Source organism: Stylophora pistillata, chromosome 7 (genome assembly GCF_964205215.1).
Source record: "Stylophora pistillata chromosome 7, jaStyPist1.2, whole genome shotgun sequence".
Lineage (NCBI taxonomy): Eukaryota > Metazoa > Cnidaria > Anthozoa > Scleractinia > Pocilloporidae > Stylophora > Stylophora pistillata.
Genome location: NC_142525.1, coordinates 34,643,217 through 34,660,716, shown reverse-complemented (window position 1 = coordinate 34,660,716; position 17,500 = coordinate 34,643,217). Strand labels below are relative to the sequence as shown.

Below are 17,500 nucleotides of genomic sequence, written 5' to 3'. Positions count from 1 at the left end.
ATAATTAGCTATGGCAATTCCGGCTGCAGTTCCTCCACTGCCAACTGTCAATACAATATCATCAAAATCTTCCAGTAGATTCTTAAAAGGAAAAGAAAATGTGTTCACTTCCAGCAATCAAAATACAATCAGTTTACTGAGGGCCACATTATGTCAATCAAGGATTCATTGCTTATAGACCTCCCCAAGCATTTGATTATTCAGTTTCCAAGGTGTAAAGGATTATAACCATGAAATTTTGGATTAGACCTGGGGAAGATACATGCTTTTAAAATTCTGTAAAATATTGAGAAATATGAATGACAAAAACTATTTTAAGGAAATTCAAAGACTTTTGTGTATCATATTGATCAGTTAACAGGCTAATGATTATGTATTTGCCTGATTAAAATTAAACTGCATTACAACTAAAATCCTCTCCGGACAAAAACTAAGGCTCAACATAGGGCTGCTGGCCAATAGGTCATAACCTTATAAGTCCATGAATAAGGAGGATTTGTCAAGTATTTGGATCATAGTCTGAATTAAATGATGAACTCACTTGATCCATCATTTCCTGAAATGCTGTTAGGTAACCAAACAATCCTGTATATGAAGATCCTCCAACCTCAACCAGGTATGGGGCTGAACCTTGCTGACGTCTGAAAACATTTGATCCAAGAGAAAAAAAATTGAAGAGTATCTACTCTGCAGTGAACCCCTTACCTTCCAGGAACTGATTGTTAATTCTCACTTCTACACATTTCTTTTAAACTAGTTAAGAGAATTTATTGTTAGATTAAGATAAGAACTTCTACCGGTAAGTCTGAGTTATATTTTCATTCTATGTTTGCTGGATAAGGTGTGGATATTACAGAGAGAAGTTAAATGTTAATCACATCTGGGAGTTTCAGAGTTAATGCAAAGAAAATTTCATGGAATTCATGATTCCCTGGGAATGAAAAGTAATTAAGGGTAAGGTTGGGATACGAAAACTCTCAATCCCTTGGGCATACCAGTCGCATTGTGCCTGTGGATGAAATATCTCGATTAAAATAAAGCACTGGTTCATATGTACACAATTACAAATATTACTTGTCATGTCTGAGAACAAATGAAATGCTATAACAATGAAAAGAGAAAACTAAAGCTTTGTAGTTTGTAAATGATTCTTCTTTCCCAAGGCTTGCATTATTGAAAGGAGTCAGCAGAGGGGAGGCTTTGTCAGTTGGCCTTTTGGGGCATCATATTAAGCTTTTCAGAGTGTTGTAACTATTAATTAGAATATTCTCATAAATCTTTTGGTTTAATTAGTTCAAAATGGTTGGAATCTCTCTGAAAGTCTCACACCTTTGACTCAAAAACAGTACTTATCAAAAGTTATCAAAATAATTTGACCAAATCAGTCACCTACAATTTTTCTGCCACTTTCTCCATCATTGGCTTTAGGCCAGATTTATATTTCAACTCCGGAACAAGAATAATATTACTTCCAGCCATTCTGCTTAAAAGTAGATTGCCTTTACATCCAACATTGACTGTCTTCTACAAGGAAAAAAGAAAGAATAGGTCACGTGGCTGCTGTCAGAGAGCTGGCAATGATGCAAATATTGATGATGTTCTTGTGTATGTAAAGATACATTGTAAGAGCTAGTGGTGTTTGAGCTACAAATTATGTTAAAGAAAGGTGTACTTCAAGTGATACCTGGTCCGAACTTCTTAGCAGCAAGTAGCAGTTCAAACCAAGTTGTTTTGCTGCAACTGCAGTAGTCCTACAATGATTGGAAGGGAGACCACCACACGTTATCACTGTGTCACACTTCTTATCTAAGGCATCAGCCAGGACAAACTCCAATTTACGAACCTGTAATGTAACAAAACAATGAAGGTACTTATATTCATACTTAATCAAAATAAATAACCACTTTAGCATGACATACATAATAAAGCCTATATGCAGTTTGATCACTTGTGCAAACTCTCAATAGGAAATATAGGAAATAAACAGCAGTGTCACACAGTATAAATATAAAGAAATGAAAAGTACATAAATGCATACCAATGGAAACAAAAGCTGAGTTAAGGAAAACTGACACTTTTCAAGGTCTTGTGTTGAGTTGATTTTGTGTATCCAGTGCAGTGTTAATTTAGCAATTTTTCTTAGTAAAGCTCTGCTGTAACACTTGAACATTTTAAAAACACCGTGACCTGCTAATATTTGTGGCTGTCTCAAACTCAAGTGAGGCAGCTTGATTCTGACTGCCTGATAGCATGATATTGGGGTGGCATTTTCAGGTCTCACATTTGTTCATGTTTCGTTTTGTTTCATGTCGCAAATTATGGTAATTAAGCCATGCCCACATACTTGACCACTTAAGTACCATATACAAAAACATATGTTGGCCACTGTTTTTGAAAGTTCAAGCACATACATCATAAATTGCAGACAACCTGAAAGGGGATGAGTGTTGACAACATTTTAACAAAATCGTTCACCTCACTTTAAAAGTAAGTAAATTAAGGGTTACAGTTTGTGACATGACTGCCGAACACAGGTAGACAATGTGGCAATTTTCACTGCAAAGGTTTCAAATTTTTTTTACTTGCAAAGGAAAGCATTCAGTGCTGCACTGAAAATATTAATATTGTAAAATTAAATCAACAACATTGGCTGGTCTGTGATCACACCTTATTTCCAGACAAAGCACACCCAGTCAGGTCATCCCTTTTGATGAATATCAAAAACTCCTTCGGGGCATTGGGAAGATTCCATGAATGGATTGGAGTGTTACGTTGTGCAAGCTACAAAATAGAAACACTTATGATTAGAACAGGCATCAGGTGTTGTGCTGAGTAGAGTACAACACAATATTCAACCCCGGATTGGAGATGACAAAATGAGGAGCCCTACTCCGTAGAGTTACCCTATGGAGCACCTAAATGAAGTACCCCTAAAAATCATGTATTGGTCAAATAAAGTACTTTACAAATATGGTAAATACATTTTGAACTTGCCAGCTCTCCGATTGTTACAGTTCGATACAGTTCAGGGCCTGTTTGTTTGAAGTCCGATTAGCACTAACCCAAGGGTTAAATTTTGATCCTGGTTTCTTTATTACCTTGTTCAAAAGCCTTTTTTGGACAATTTCCTCTATTCTCTTTAGGGCATCCAATCATCAAATTGTAGACAAAAGAAATGGTACTGAATTTTCTTTCAAAGCCTTTCAAATCTGAAACCAGATTTCACAGCAACCCTGTGTTATCTTAACCCAGCTTTGAACAACCCGGCCCTGTTCTTTGGGGGGCCGGGGACTATCAGTCTTACTGGTTCCTCCATTTTGGTTTTACCGCTGTGTAATGAGTCCTTTGACCAGAAGATAAAAATACTCTGGACATATGATGAACAAAACCCACTTTTTTTAGTTCTGCATGAGGTAAAATGCTTAAGCTTACTGCATGCATTTTCCAAATCAACTGCCCCAGTCAGATGTATTTGCTGACCCATCGGTGTTTATTTTGATTTTGTTTCTTTAAATATTTCAATTTTATCATGCTACAAATAGATTGGTGAAGAGAGGGTCAGTTTAAATACATGAATTACTTTTTGTAAGTCCTATCTTTTATCCTCATCGCTTCACACAATTGAGGCCTTGTGTTGATAGATTAGTCGCCACACCTCTTATAGACACCCAACATAAACAGATATTTCGAAAGACATAAAACCCGCTACCGAATGAAGTATGTCCGTACTTTTGGCCTCGATCCGTAAGATCATAAGATAAAGATGGTAATCGGTCCATTAACGAAATCGATCACGGATTACATTCAAGCCTTCCATTTGAAGTGACCATCAGGAAGGGGGCATTGGAGCATCTGGGAAACCGCAAAACCGGAGCAAAAAACCTCCAAAACCGACAAACCGACGAAAAAAGGCAGCAAAACCGAAAACCGCGCGCAAACCTGACAAAACCGCTACATTTTCAACTTTGAGGGTGTGCTGTATTCGATTTGCGTTTACATTAATTCAGCCTCGCTTCCGTTCATGATTCGATGTATAATCACTTCCGGTAATGGCGACGACACATGTTAGAAAATATTAAAAGTTCTGTGTTGAATCCAAGAATATATCTCCGTTTCTCGTGCCATCCGAACACCACATGGTGTCAGGAGTGAACAAAAAGATATAAACTGTGTCCAGAACGGATATTTAGTGATCAGTGATCAGGAATTACGCGGAAATATGGCTACGAATCTTCCACCACCGAAAGCTCTTTGTTTATCGGGAAATGCAAGTGAGAATTTCAAGTTGTTCAAGCAGCAGTACGAATTATATGTGAACGCCATTGGATTATCTACTGCCAGTAAGGAAAGGAGAAGTGCTATACTGCTAAATCTCGCAGGTGAGGAGGCGCTGAAAATCTACAATGGCTTCACATGGGCTCCAGCTGTAGGTGACCCCGAAGGGGAGGAACATGTACCAGCAGAGGACAAACTGGATCCGGAATTAATTCTGGAGAAATTCCAGAGGTTCTGCACGCCGAAAACAAACGTTACTTATGAACGTTACAAGTTTCACAGGTATACGCAATCAGAAGGTGAGAGTTTCGATAATTTCTTATCACAAATTAACACTCTCGTGTCTACGTGTGCCTACGGTGAACTAAAGGACGATTTTGTCAGAGATAAGATCGTATTGGGTATAAATAGTGATAAGGTCAGAGCACGGCTGTTGAGAGATGGTGAACTGACTTTAGAAAAAGCGATAAATGAGTGTAGAGCAGAAGAATGTTCTGGAAGGTGGGCTCAGGATATAAAAGGAGAGACTTCTAAAGTGCAGGTAGTTCAACATAGGCGGAAAGGAGGCCCTCGTGACAAGGGACCACGTAGTAACGGGCAGCAAAGAAGTGCATCAAATTGCTCCCAGGCATCGAATAGCCGGTCATGCCGGTGGTGTGGAAAGGAGGTGCACCCCAGAGAAAGATGCCCTGCAAAAGACAGTAAATGTAACAAGTGCAAACGCCCAGGACATTGGGGCAAGGTCTGCAGGAGTAGCAAAGAAAAAGGGTCTGTACAAGAGGTAGCAGAAGTGCAGTCTGACTCAGATGAGTACTACTTCTTAGGAAGCATCAGTGATGAAAGTTACTCTATTGAGAGTATCAACAACAGGAAACGCAGGAGTGCATGGTTTACGGAAGTCCAGGTGTCAGGTCAGAGCCTGAAATTTGCTGTTGATACTGGAGCAGATGTGACAGTCATTCCCAAAGCTGTGTATGATACACAGTTTTCACACTTCAATTTGCAGAAGCCTGACAGGCCTCTTAGTGGCCCAGATCAAAGCAACCTTTCAACTCTTGGATTCTTTACTGCAGAACTAAAGAAAGGTGATCAGACAATCACAGAGGATATATATGTGTTCCCCAAAGGCTCTCTATTGCTAGGTAGAGACGCTTGTGCAGATCTAGGTGTCGTTAAGTTCATTGGAAAAGTTACGTCAGATCCTATCCAGTCAGCGGAGTTCGGATCAATGTTCAAAGGCTTAGGAAAGCTAGAAGGAGAATATAAGATTAAGATCGAGCAAAACGCAGAGCCATACAGTGTGATGACTCCCAGGAGGATATCTATTCCACTACGTCCTCTAGCCAAAGCTGAACTTGACAAGCTTATCGAGCTAGATGTTATAGAACGGTGCACAGAACCATCGGAATGGTGTTCTCCTATGGTCGTGGTGCCTAAAGGAAATGGCAAAGTGAGGATCTGTGTGGATCTCACGAAGCTTAACGAAGTAGTGAAGAGAGAAAGAATCATGCTCCCCACAGTGGATTATACAATTGCTCTGATGGGAGGTGCTAAGGTTTTCTCTAAACTGGATGCCAATGCGGGCTTCCACCAAATCTGCTTGGATGAAGATTCAAGGAAACTGACCACGTTCATCTCACCATTTGGTCGATTTCGATACAAGCGAATTCCCTTCGGTATCAAATCTGGCCCTGAGAAGTTTCAGAGTGAGATCTACCGAATACTAGGTGGTCAACAAGGTGTGGTATGTCTCATGGATGACATTGTCGTGTTCGGAAAGAACCAGGAGGAACATGACGAGAGACTCGTACAGACATTAACACGGCTGAAAGCAGCAGGTGTCACCTTGAATAAGGATAAGTGCCAATTCAGCAAAAGCCAGATTGACTTTCTAGGTCATCGGATCGGAGTTAATGGTGTGGAAAGCTCTCCAGAGAAGGTTGAGGCTATATTGAAAATGCGCGCTCCAGAGAATGTGAGTGAGGTAAGAGGTCTGATGGGTACAGTGAACCAGCTCATGAAGTTTGTACCCAACCTTGCTACTATGACACAACCTCTACGTGAACTCTTGAGCTCTCACAGTGCATGGTGCTGGGGTCCAGCACAGGAACAGGCTTTTAAAGAGATTAAACAATGCTTGACGAGCAGCCCAGTGTTGCAAATATATGATCCTTCACTGGAGACCAAGGTGTCAGCAGATGCGTCTTCATACGGACTTGGCGGAGTGCTTTTGCAAAAGCACGGTGACAGGTGGGCGCCAGTGGCGTATGCGTCCAAAAGCCTTCTGGATGTAGAGAAAAGGTACGCCCAGATTGAGAAGGAGGCCTTAGCTAGTACCTTCGCATGTGAACGATTCACAGATTACATTCTGGGAAAGGATATTATACTTGAGACTGATCATAAGCCTCTTGTACCACTGCTATCCACGAAGGAGTTGGATCAACTACCCGTACGTATTCAACGAATGAGAATGAGGCTCATGAGATACTCGTTCACACCTGTTCATGTGCCAGGAAAACTGTTGTACACTGCCGACACGCTATCTCGTTCTCCAACACCAGCCAAATCAGGTGATTCATTTCATGAGGAAGTGAACTTATATGCTCATCAAGTCATAGCTGGAATGCCTATCAGTGATAGCAAATTAGATGATATTATGATCCATCAACAGGAGGATGAAGCATGCAGGCAAATTATGAACTATGTAGCTGAAGGTTGGCCTGAAAAACATAATGTCAAGGGTTTAGTCAGCCCTTATTTTGCTCATAGAGCAGAGCTGACAGTGGTTAAAGGGCTGTTGATGATGGGACCTCGAGTCGTTATACCATCGTCTATGAAATTGGAAGTCCTGGATAAGATCCACGACGGTCACCAAGGGATTGTCAAGTGCAAGGCATTGGCCAGAAACACAGTGTGGTGGCCAAGCATGATGAAGAATATAGAGGAGTTAATTGAAAACTGTCGCAAGTGTCAGTCTAACAGGAAAAATCCTCCAGAACCTCTAGTTCCTACCATGCTCCCACAACGACCATGGCAATACATAGCCACTGATGTCTATGAACTCAATAAAAGACTGTATTTAGTAATGATTGATTACTACTCCAGATGGATAGAGGTAGCTAGTCTGAGTTCAACTGCCTCAGCAGAGGTCATAGACAGGATGAAACGTGCATTTTCCAGATTCGGAATTCCAGATCAAGTAAAATCTGACAATGCCAGCTACTATACATCAAGGGAATTTAAGATGTTCACTTTAGATTACGGGTTTCGACATGTCACTAGCAGCCCAGGTCATGCTTCAGGCAACGGTGAAGCAGAGAGAGCAGTGCAAACAGCTAAACGTCTCCTAGCTGGCTCTCAAGATCCTTATCTTGCTTTGCTACAGTATAGAGCGACACCATTGGCTAATGGTTATTCTCCAGCTGAGCTAATGATGTCAAGGAGGCTCAAAACCAAAGTGCCGGTGGCCCCGTCTCAGCTGTCCCCAAACCTTGTGCAGAATCATGCCCTACGTCAGTTTGAAGACAATCACAAAACCAAACAGAAGCTGCAATTCGATAGAAGGCATTCAGCGAGGCCTCTTGTTCCCTTAGAGAAGGGAGATGAAGTGATGGTACAAGACAGAGGACAGTCTGGAATAGTAGTGGAGAAGTGCACACCTCGTTCTTATGTGATCCATACGGACACTGGGTCATATAGAAGGAATAGAGTACAGATCAACAAGATACCACCCCCACCCCCAGCTGCAGCTACATCTCCAGCCAAACCCACACCGGTGCCAGTACCTCCATCACCTAAACTTCCTTCACCCCAAACAGCTAACACTGCAGAAGGAACTGGCACATCAAAAGTGTACACCAGATCTGGCCGTCAATCTAAGCCCTCATCTAGATTGAAGGATTACGTGCCATAAGTGAAGTTATACTTTCTGGCCAGATTTTCTCTGGTTTCTCAGACAGAAAGTCATAACTATGAACGCGTATTCTAGTGTGTGTGAGACTTAGTGCAGAGACAAATGACAATAGCTACCCAGGAAGTGTTTCTTAACAAAATGACGATTACTTGAGGACATTTGATTGACGTTGTTTTAATTTTGAATTTCACGCTAGATAAGAAACAAGTATGTCCAAGTAAGTTTCTCTTTCATTATCTTAAAGGGGGAGATGTGCTGTATTCGATTTGCGTTTACATTAATTCAGCCTCGCTTCCGTTCATGATTCGATGTATAATCACTTCCGGTAATGGCGACGACACATGTTAGAAAATATTAAAAGTTCTGTGTTGAATCCAAGAATATATCTCCGTTTCTCGTGCCATCCGAACACCACAGAGGGGTCAAAAAGGAAATACCGCCAACTGCATATGCATCAGAGTTTTCGTGAAAACAGAAAACCGAATGCAAAAACACGTAAAATCCGCAAACCGCTCTGAACATCAAAACCGAAAAACCGAACCTTTTCGGCCCCAAAACCGAAAAACCGATCCAAAAACAGTCAAAACAGCAAAACCGAAAATCCCAAAGCCCACCTCCGTCAGTTTAATGCTAAATTCAAGAAGGCGGTCACTTCGTGGACTGTATCGAACTGTGACAATCATACAGCTGGCAAGATCAAAATACGTTAAGATGTGTACAACTAAACGATTTGTGATGTTTATAAAGTATTTTATCTGACCATTACATGACTTTTAGGGGTACTCCATTTAGGTACTCCATATGGTGCTCCATGGAGTGGGGCTCCGCGTTTGGTCATCTCCCACCCAGGACTCATCTGCAACCTCTTAATTGACCTGTCTTACAGTGCTCTATTAACCAAACACGTTGACTTGAGCCTATAAACCAAATGCTAAAAATTAACGACAGACAAGATCTTACCTCAGCCGCATTCTAACATAATGAGACACCTGAATGCCTAATCCCCTAATGATCCGCCGCCACACCACTCTCGCACAACACAATAAAGAAACAAGGCAATGGATCTATTTGCTTATGAGCTGGCATCGAGGGCTCAGGGAAAGCCCCAGTGGTAGGAAAGGGATGGTAAAGATAGAACTGAAACCGTCAAACCAACAAAACGAAGGGATCATGTCAGCCCTTATTAACGTAAACTTTCATATTTCAATTTGAACAATTTGATTCCTATTCATGTTGTCTTACCTTGACGAAATATTTTGGAATGCTCTTCAGGGATGAAGCCCAGTTAGGTGGTTCGTACTTGTGAAGCTGTGCACGATTATTTGCGTTCATGTCCGAGAAACTGAGAGAGTCGACAAGATGTATGGTGTCTTCGTCTTCTGACTGTCAAGGCAGGCGAATGGCACTTTAAAATTCAAGCTGATGGTTTTATTTTATTTTTCACCCTTGAGGCTTCTCCGTTTTAACATAACTGTGATTGACGTCAATTGATGACATTGATAACATGCTAATGTTTGTTAGGGACCAACAAAGAGTAGATTACTTTTCTGAGATGGCTTAGAATAAATTTATTATCCCACTTGCTGTAAGGTCGCAACCTGATTGGCCAATTTGCCAATGTCGGTAGATTTACAGATAACGCTGCTCGCTTCAACGTCTCACGCAACGTATCACGCACTAAAAGAATCGTTTTATTTGACTTTGATATTGTGTTGAAAAACAAATCGACAGTGGTTTATCGTGGTTTGTACTCTTATCGTGGTCAGTGGTCAAATAATTTTGACCATTGTGGCGACGAATATCCTTTTTAAGTAAGTGTACAATCCACGCTAAACCATCCCGCCCAAGGCAATATTTTGATATCAGTCTCTTAAAAGCCTGAGCATTAGACGCATGTGGAAAGAGGGAAGGCGAAATGTCAAGATAGACTGAAAGTCGACAGAAAATAAGAGGACGTTCCCGAACTTGTGCTCGCAAATCGCGTACACGTGCTTTGAGATTGCGTGCGTTAATATCTCGTTAGCAAATCACATGGACTTCTTTTTCTGACTTGGGAAAATTCTTTCCCAAGAGCGAAAAAGATTTTTAATTTTCTAGTGGAGTCGTGTGCAGCAGATATTAGTACCATCACTGAGACCTAGCTTACAGCTGACGATACTGCACATCGCGTTGAGATCACTCCTCCTGGATTCAAGTTTCTGGATCAACCACGACCAGGTCGTATCGGGGGAGGAACTGCTATATTGCTCAGAGATAACATCAATGTAAATGAAGTTGATGCCGGTGATCGTAATTCTTTCGAGTTTTTTTTCAGAATGGATTATAAAGCATGGGTCCTTTACACTACGGACTATTATTATTTACCGTTCACCATATTCGACAAACCATCCAGTTAGTATCAGAACATTCATCGCGGAGTTCTCTACATATTTGGAATCCATTGTTATCGACGTCGTCTGAACCGTTGCTGATAACTGGGTATTTCAACATACATGTTGATCAGCTGAGTGATCCAGATAGTGATATTTTTCTTGATTTACTTGAATCTATGGGTTTCCTCCAACATGTGGATAAACCGACGCATCGGTCGGGTCACACCCTTGATTTGATTATCACTCGACAATGTGACGTTGTTCTGGCTAGTGCTTCCACGAATGACTACTTTCTATCAGACCATTGTTCTATCTTATGTGATCTCAATGTTGAGAAACCGGCCTCATCAACAAAAACAATATCCTACAGGAAAATTAAAGATATTGATCGGCAAATTTTACGTGACGAGTTGGCGGAAACTAAGTTGTGCCTGAATAGTCCTAACACCCTAGATGATCTTGTTGAATGTTATAATTCAACTCTTTCTTCACTTCTTGATCGTCATGCTCCGCTGTTAACTAAGAGATTTAAAATCAGACCTCTTGTGCCCTGGTTTAATAATGATATTAAACAAGCGAGGAAGGAAAGGCGAAGGGCAGAAAAAAATGGCGCCGAACTGGCTGTGCTTCTGATTTTTTGGAGTTTAAATCCAAGAGGAACTACACCACTTATCTTATGAATACTGCGCGTCGTGAATTATTTAAGGAATTCCTCGATAAGAACAGTTCCAATCCGAGGGATTTGTTCACGGCAACTAAGAAACTACTGAAGCATGATCATGTTGTTCCTTTTCCACCATCATATAATTTATTAACTCTTGCCAATGATATGATGAATATATGAAGTTCATATATTTTGAACTGCGGTTATAGATACGTATGATGCACGATCCTCGCAGTAGAGAGCGCTGTCTATGCAATAGCGAAAATCAATGAGATGGGCACGTTCTTTATTGATAAGATCAGAACGATTCACGCTAAGCTTGATAAATTAACATCTTCAGCTTTAATAGAAGTTTTTAGCGATGATACTGAATCATGGTCTGGTGCTTTGATGGATCATTTTAAACCATTGTCAGGAGATGTGCGTAAACTCATTAAAGGTTTTCCTAAGAAAAGTTGTATTTTGGATCCCATGCCAACGTCTTTGGTGATTAACTGTATTGACGTGCTTCTTCCAGTTATTACTAAAGTCATTAATCTTTCTCTGGAGTCTGGTTCGTTCGCATTAAACTGGAAATGTGCACTGGTTAATCCGTTATTGAAGAAGACCGGTCTTGATCTGGTATTTAAGAACTATAGGCAGTCAGTAATCTTCAGTATGTCTCAAAGCTTACTGAAAGAGCTGTCTTCAATCAGTTGCATGAACATATGGTAGCAACTAGCATTTATCCCTTATTCCAGTCTGCATATAGAAAATACCACAGTACTGAGACTGCATTACTGAGAGTAATGAATGATATTCTTTTAAAGATGAACTCCCAACATGTAACGTTATTGGTTCTATTGAATCTTAGCGCAGCATTTGACACAGTGTCCCACGATGTGTTGCTCGATCGTTTGCATAATGATGTTGATTTACGTGGGAATGCTCTCAAATGGTTCCACTCCTATCTTTCTCAAAGAAGCCAGCGGGTATATTTCGGAATATTTCGGTAGGTGATTGTGATATTTATCCTAGTTCCTGTGTTAGAAATCTCGGTGCATGGTTTGATAATAAGTTGTCAATGTCAACGCACTTTAATAAAATTTGTAATTCCGCGTTTTATCACCTACATAATATTAGGAGGATTAAGAATTTATCTCGCGATTCGTTATTAACGCTTATTCATGCTTTTATCACTAGTCGTTTAGACTATTGTAATGGACTTTTGTATGGCCTTCCTAAGTCGCAAATAGCCAAATTGCAACGTGTGCAGAATGCTGCGGCTAGACTTGTACTGAGTTTAAGTAAGTATTCGCATATTTCTCCTGCGCTTTGTCAACTTCACTGGTTACCAGTACAACATCGTGTTCATTTTAAGATCAAAATTTTAACATTTAAAGCTGTTCATGGATGGGCGCCTAGGTATATCATTGAACTAATTAACATCAAGCCTAGCTCTGTATATAATCTTAGATCAAATCAAAGTTTATTACTTGACCCTCCTAAGGGGAAAATACTCGCCACGTTGGGGGACAGATCATTCTCTGCTGCTGCCCCGTACTAATGGAATGCTCTGCCAGCTGAATTACGTGATATTAATTCATTTTCCATTTTTAAATGTAAGCTGAAAACTTATTTATTTCGTGCAGCTTTCTCAAAGTACCCTGTCTGACAATTACTTTTATTAGTATTACTAATTAAGTTCCTTATTAAGATCCTTATTCCTAATTAAGATCCTTATTATGGATATTCCATATTATTCTTATTTTTAACATACATTGTTGATATTAATGTACATGTAATTAGTTTTATAAATTTGAATTTACTGCAGTATTCTAAGTTGTTAAGCGCTGTTGATCATTGAATGAAAATAGCGCTCTAGAGGTTATTAAATTAATGAATTAATTAATAGAGCGCAAGTGTAGCAAACTGGATAGAGATGTTCTAGTACTACCAGTGCGCCTAGGCGGCCTGGGCTTGAGCAACCCATGTCACGAGGTGGCACGCGAACATGCCTCATCTATTCAGGTGACATCTCCTCCCGTCGAACATGTCATGGCTCAAACTCATCAACTACCCGACGAGTCCCTCATCAAACGTGGAAAAGCTGGAGAACTTTCAGAGATCGCAGATAACCTAAAACAAATTGTTCCACGGAAGACCAAGCGAGCTCTAGAACTAGCGCAAGAAAAAGGCTCCTCTGTGTGGCTTACAGTTCTTCCCCTTCAAGAACATGGCCGTTTCAACCTCAGCAAGAGAGAGTTTCGCGATGCTGTTAAGCTACGTTATGATTGGCCGTTCGATGACATTCCATAAGTATGTGCGTGTAGAGAAAACTTCACAGTAGACCACGCAATGATTTGTAAACGAGGGGGCTTTGTAATCCAACGTCATAAGGAGTTGAGAGACCTCGAGGCCGACCTTTTGAGTATAGTGTGTAGCAATGTCAAGGTCGAGCAAGTTCTCCAAAACATCACTGAAGAACAGCTCAGTAAAGGGTCCAATAAAGCACAAGATTGGACGTTCGGGCGCGAGGCTTCTGGGATCCCCAGAGCTCGGAATTCTTCGATGTGAGGGTTTGCCACCCTAATGCCGAGTCTTACAAGGACCAGGAACCACAGCAGATTTATCGCATCCATGAAAACGACAAGAAGCAGTTGTACTCAAGGAGAGTGTTGGATGTTGGATGTTGAGCATGGCTCGTTCACGCCGCTTGTATTTACAACTACGGGAGGGATGGGGAAGGAATGCATAAGATACCACAGTCGACTGGCCTAGCTGATAGCCACCTAGAAAGGAGAACGATACTCGCAAACAATTTCCTGGATCCGAGCAAGGACATTCTTTGCCCTCCTTCGGTCGGCCTTAGTTTGCCTTCGAGGATCGCGGGTGAAGCGCCGCGCTGCGTTTGACTATAACAATTGTGACGTTGAAATCGCAGCTGCCGAAGGAGCCACTGCCATTGCTGAATGCTTCTTAGCAGCCTTGTATATCGGGTTCTAGATTTGCCATTCACCTTTCTCTTTTCTGTATAGTTTTAAATATTTTTAGATTTCATCAGATTATTAGATTTTGAATTTATTCAGATTTTAATGTCTTCAAAGAAGGATACAAACACCATTCCTTATGTATAATTATTGATAGAATCCTTGTGAATATCATTTTTAGCATTTTGATAGATCAAATAAACGTCGTTATTATAAGTACAAATAATCATATTAGTCACATACATGAAAATAATGATTAGAAGAATAGTAATCATAATAATAACTTATAAGCGACAGCTCAAATACCTCACTATTCTTCTATCAGTGTATCCTCGAAGCCGCTAGTGGCCAAAATGCCCAAATTGGCCACTAAAGGCAAAAACGCCCAAACGGCCACTAGTGGCCAAAATGCCCGGACGGCCACAAGTGGCCAGAATGTCCAAACGGCCAGTAGTGGCCAAAATGCCCATACGGCTAGTAGTGGCCAAAATGGCTAGACAACCACTAATGGCGAAAATGCCCAAACGGCCATTAGTGGACCAAATGGCGAAACGGCCACTAGTGGCCAAAATGGCCAGACGATCACTAGTGGCCAAAATGCCCAAAACGGCCAGTAGTGCCCAAAAAAACCGAGACGGCCCTTAGTGGCCAAAATGCCTAAACGACCACAAGCGGCCAAAATGGCCAAACGGCCATTAGTGGCCAAAATGCCTAACTGGCCACTAGTGACCAAGAGGCCCGAACGTCCACCAGTGGCCAAAATTGCCAGAGGGTCACTAGTGGCCAAAATGGCCAAACGGCCATTAGTGGCCCAAATGGCGTAACGGCCACTAGTGGCCAAAGTGGTCAGACGATCACTAGTGGCCAAAATGCCCAAAAAGGCCAGTAATGCCCAAAACACCGAGACGGCCCTTAGTGGCCAAAATTCCTAAACGACCACAAGCGGCCAAAATGGCCAAACGGCCACTAGTGGCCAAAATGGCTAAACGGCCACTAGTGACCAAGAGGCCCAAACGTCCACCAGTGGCCAAAGTAGCCAGAGGGTCACTAGTGGCCAAAATGGCCAAACGGCCACTAGTGATTTCGTTTTTGTGTGTCTTCACCTAATAATATTTTTTTGGTTACAATTTTAGTCGAAGATTACGTTCATAATCTTCAGAGCCACGTGGAGACCGAGACAGACGTAAAGACAAAGAAGAAGCATTTGAAACATTTCTAAAAAATCGTTTCCATGCGAATCGCCATGGCTAACACATCGCTTGAGCCTCTCTGTCATGTCTAGCAAACAGGGGTCACTATGTCTGGGATGGGATCAATTTCTTGTTTTCCAGACGGCCGGCCGGGATAATTGCAGTTTTTTATTAGATCAAGGATGAAAATTATCCTAAATATGGATGAGAATTGGGATCATTATGTAACCCACATACCTCGTTACAACCCTGTTTATCACCCTAAAAAGCACTCTTTTATGGAATTCATTTCAAACTATATCCAATAACAATTATTCATCACGACTTTAGGCTTTTTTCATTAATCATATTACTTTCACATGGGCAGAGGATCATTGATGTCTCCCCAGCTGATAATCTCACTGGTATATTGTGTGCTTCGTGAACTTGTTAGTAAAGGATCAATTCTGCCATCAAATAAACCAAAACATCCACCTGAAAATCGAGCAAAAAAAGGCAAAAAATATTTCTAAATCATTGAAAGTAGTAATACGACGGATTACCCCCGTCGATTGATTTGTAATTGTGTTTTGTCGTTGATCCGCCGTTTCCATAAACCTCACATTTAACCCCCATTAGCGCATCCCCTCGAAAAATGTCCTTTCTACGCAGCTACTCGTCACAGGCAAATTGTCAAGGAGTCTGATAAAGAGGTCTGGAAGGGAAGAAGGAGGAAATGGAACAGGTTATGGCAACTCATCCAGGATAGGAAACAGTTACTCCCAATATGGTCGTTACAAGCTCCAGGAACCTGAATGAGTTCTTGCAAACATGCATGTTCATCTACAGTCAGTCTCACTAAAGAAGTAATCTGTTTAGGCGACCAAGTAGCACAGAAAAATTTCACATACCAGTATGAATATAGAGTATCCTATTTCCTTGAAATCTTTTGGGATTGTTGGACATTTCAGCCAGCATTCCTCTGACTGCCTTTATATTGTACACTGGGTCAATGAACACTCCTGTTGAACTGGAAATCTCTAAAACGTATTCTACAAGAAAAATTTTTGAATATTACTTTAATAGAAAACAAAAAAAAATTGAAAACAGTTACATTGGAATAGTGGAACAACATTTGCACCGAAACAGTCTGAATACAAATGTTCAGAATACTTTTACATAGCCAGAGTTTTGAACTAGGTAGACTCGGGTCTAATGTTCTACGGTCAATCTAAATTCACCTTCTAGGCTGGTCATCTGGAGTCAATGTTAGGAGCTGGAAAACAGAGGCTTTTAAAACTCACACAGCTGCTTTGTCACTCCCGACTCCCCTGGGAGATTTCGTTAGTCACATGACACCTTTAAGCTGGAATCGCCATGTGCTCGGGCGAGCGAGTGTTTTCAGTTTTTATATAGGGGAGAGTTTAAGAGAAGTTATTGTGCCTTTCTTTGGCTAAAAGCGAACGGTTCGGTGAGTCGATAATTGGTTTTTGTTGTTCGGGGAGGTATTTGGAGCTTAATGCCTTCTTTTGTTTGTAATTTCCAGAAAACCTCTCACTTATATTCATTGACCGAGGCTGTGCGGCCAATGTACGAGTTTTCGACGTTCGTTTAAATTTGCGAATAAACATAAGTACTAGGGTACTGACGTGCTTTGTAAGGAGATCATGGTTTCATGGTACAGCAATCACTACTTCTTAAACAATGGTGCAAAAAAATTAAAAAGGGCGTGTAACCACTGGTACCCAGATCTTCTTGTGAGGGTCTTCCATATCCTGGCAAATGATGTCCACCAATGACATCTACTATGTCTTCTGCTTGCACAGAAAGCCCAGCTGCCATTAGTTCTTCATTTATCTTGCTGTATACATATGCATCGTTATCATACACATTTACCGCATGGCATCTACAATCACATGAGAAAATCAAATTTAGTCAAGCTAAGTCTTGTGAATAAAGAGCAAAGTGTAATAGGACGACCCTAAAAGCTGGAACGAAGGAATGCCGGAATATGACCCCAAATCCTAAAACCCGGAACGACGGAAGTATGACCCCAAATCCTAAAACCCGGAACAGATGTCAGGACGTGTTGCACGAAGTTTGTAGAAAGACAATCAAGTACTTGGCTCATTCATCCA

At 41.1% G+C, this 17,500-nt stretch overlaps 2 protein-coding genes across 3 annotated transcripts in view; both read right to left on the bottom strand.

Annotated features, from left to right (window-relative positions):
* Positions 1 to 9,759, bottom strand: part of LOC148727596 (uncharacterized) — a 16,560-nt gene extending 6,801 nt beyond the window's left edge. Inside the window, exons 1-6 of one of the 2 annotated variants that reach the window (XM_088726982.1) lie at positions 9,431 to 9,759; positions 2,668 to 2,781; positions 1,685 to 1,843; positions 1,394 to 1,524; positions 542 to 641; positions 1 to 81 (exon numbers count right to left, since the gene is read on the bottom strand). The exon at positions 1 to 81 is cut by the window's left edge and continues 20 nt beyond it. In XM_088726982.1, coding sequence (XP_088583108.1) covers positions 1 to 81; positions 542 to 641; positions 1,394 to 1,524; positions 1,685 to 1,843; positions 2,668 to 2,781; positions 9,431 to 9,520 — 675 coding nt within the window. In that variant the 5' untranslated portion in view covers positions 9,521 to 9,759. The remainder of the gene's footprint in view (positions 82 to 541; positions 642 to 1,393; positions 1,525 to 1,684; positions 1,844 to 2,667; positions 2,782 to 9,430) is intronic. The other variant, XM_088726981.1, reaches the window with a different exon arrangement.
* A 4,517-nt stretch (positions 9,760 to 14,276) lies between these two features.
* LOC111338665 (uncharacterized) overlaps positions 14,277 to 17,500 on the bottom strand; it is a 12,410-nt gene continuing 9,186 nt past the window's right edge. The window contains exons 8-10 of the mRNA XM_088728737.1: positions 17,108 to 17,268; positions 16,274 to 16,414; positions 14,277 to 15,857 (exon numbers count right to left, since the gene is read on the bottom strand). Coding sequence (XP_088584863.1) covers positions 15,739 to 15,857; positions 16,274 to 16,414; positions 17,108 to 17,268 — 421 coding nt within the window. The 3' untranslated portion in view covers positions 14,277 to 15,738. The remainder of the gene's footprint in view (positions 15,858 to 16,273; positions 16,415 to 17,107; positions 17,269 to 17,500) is intronic.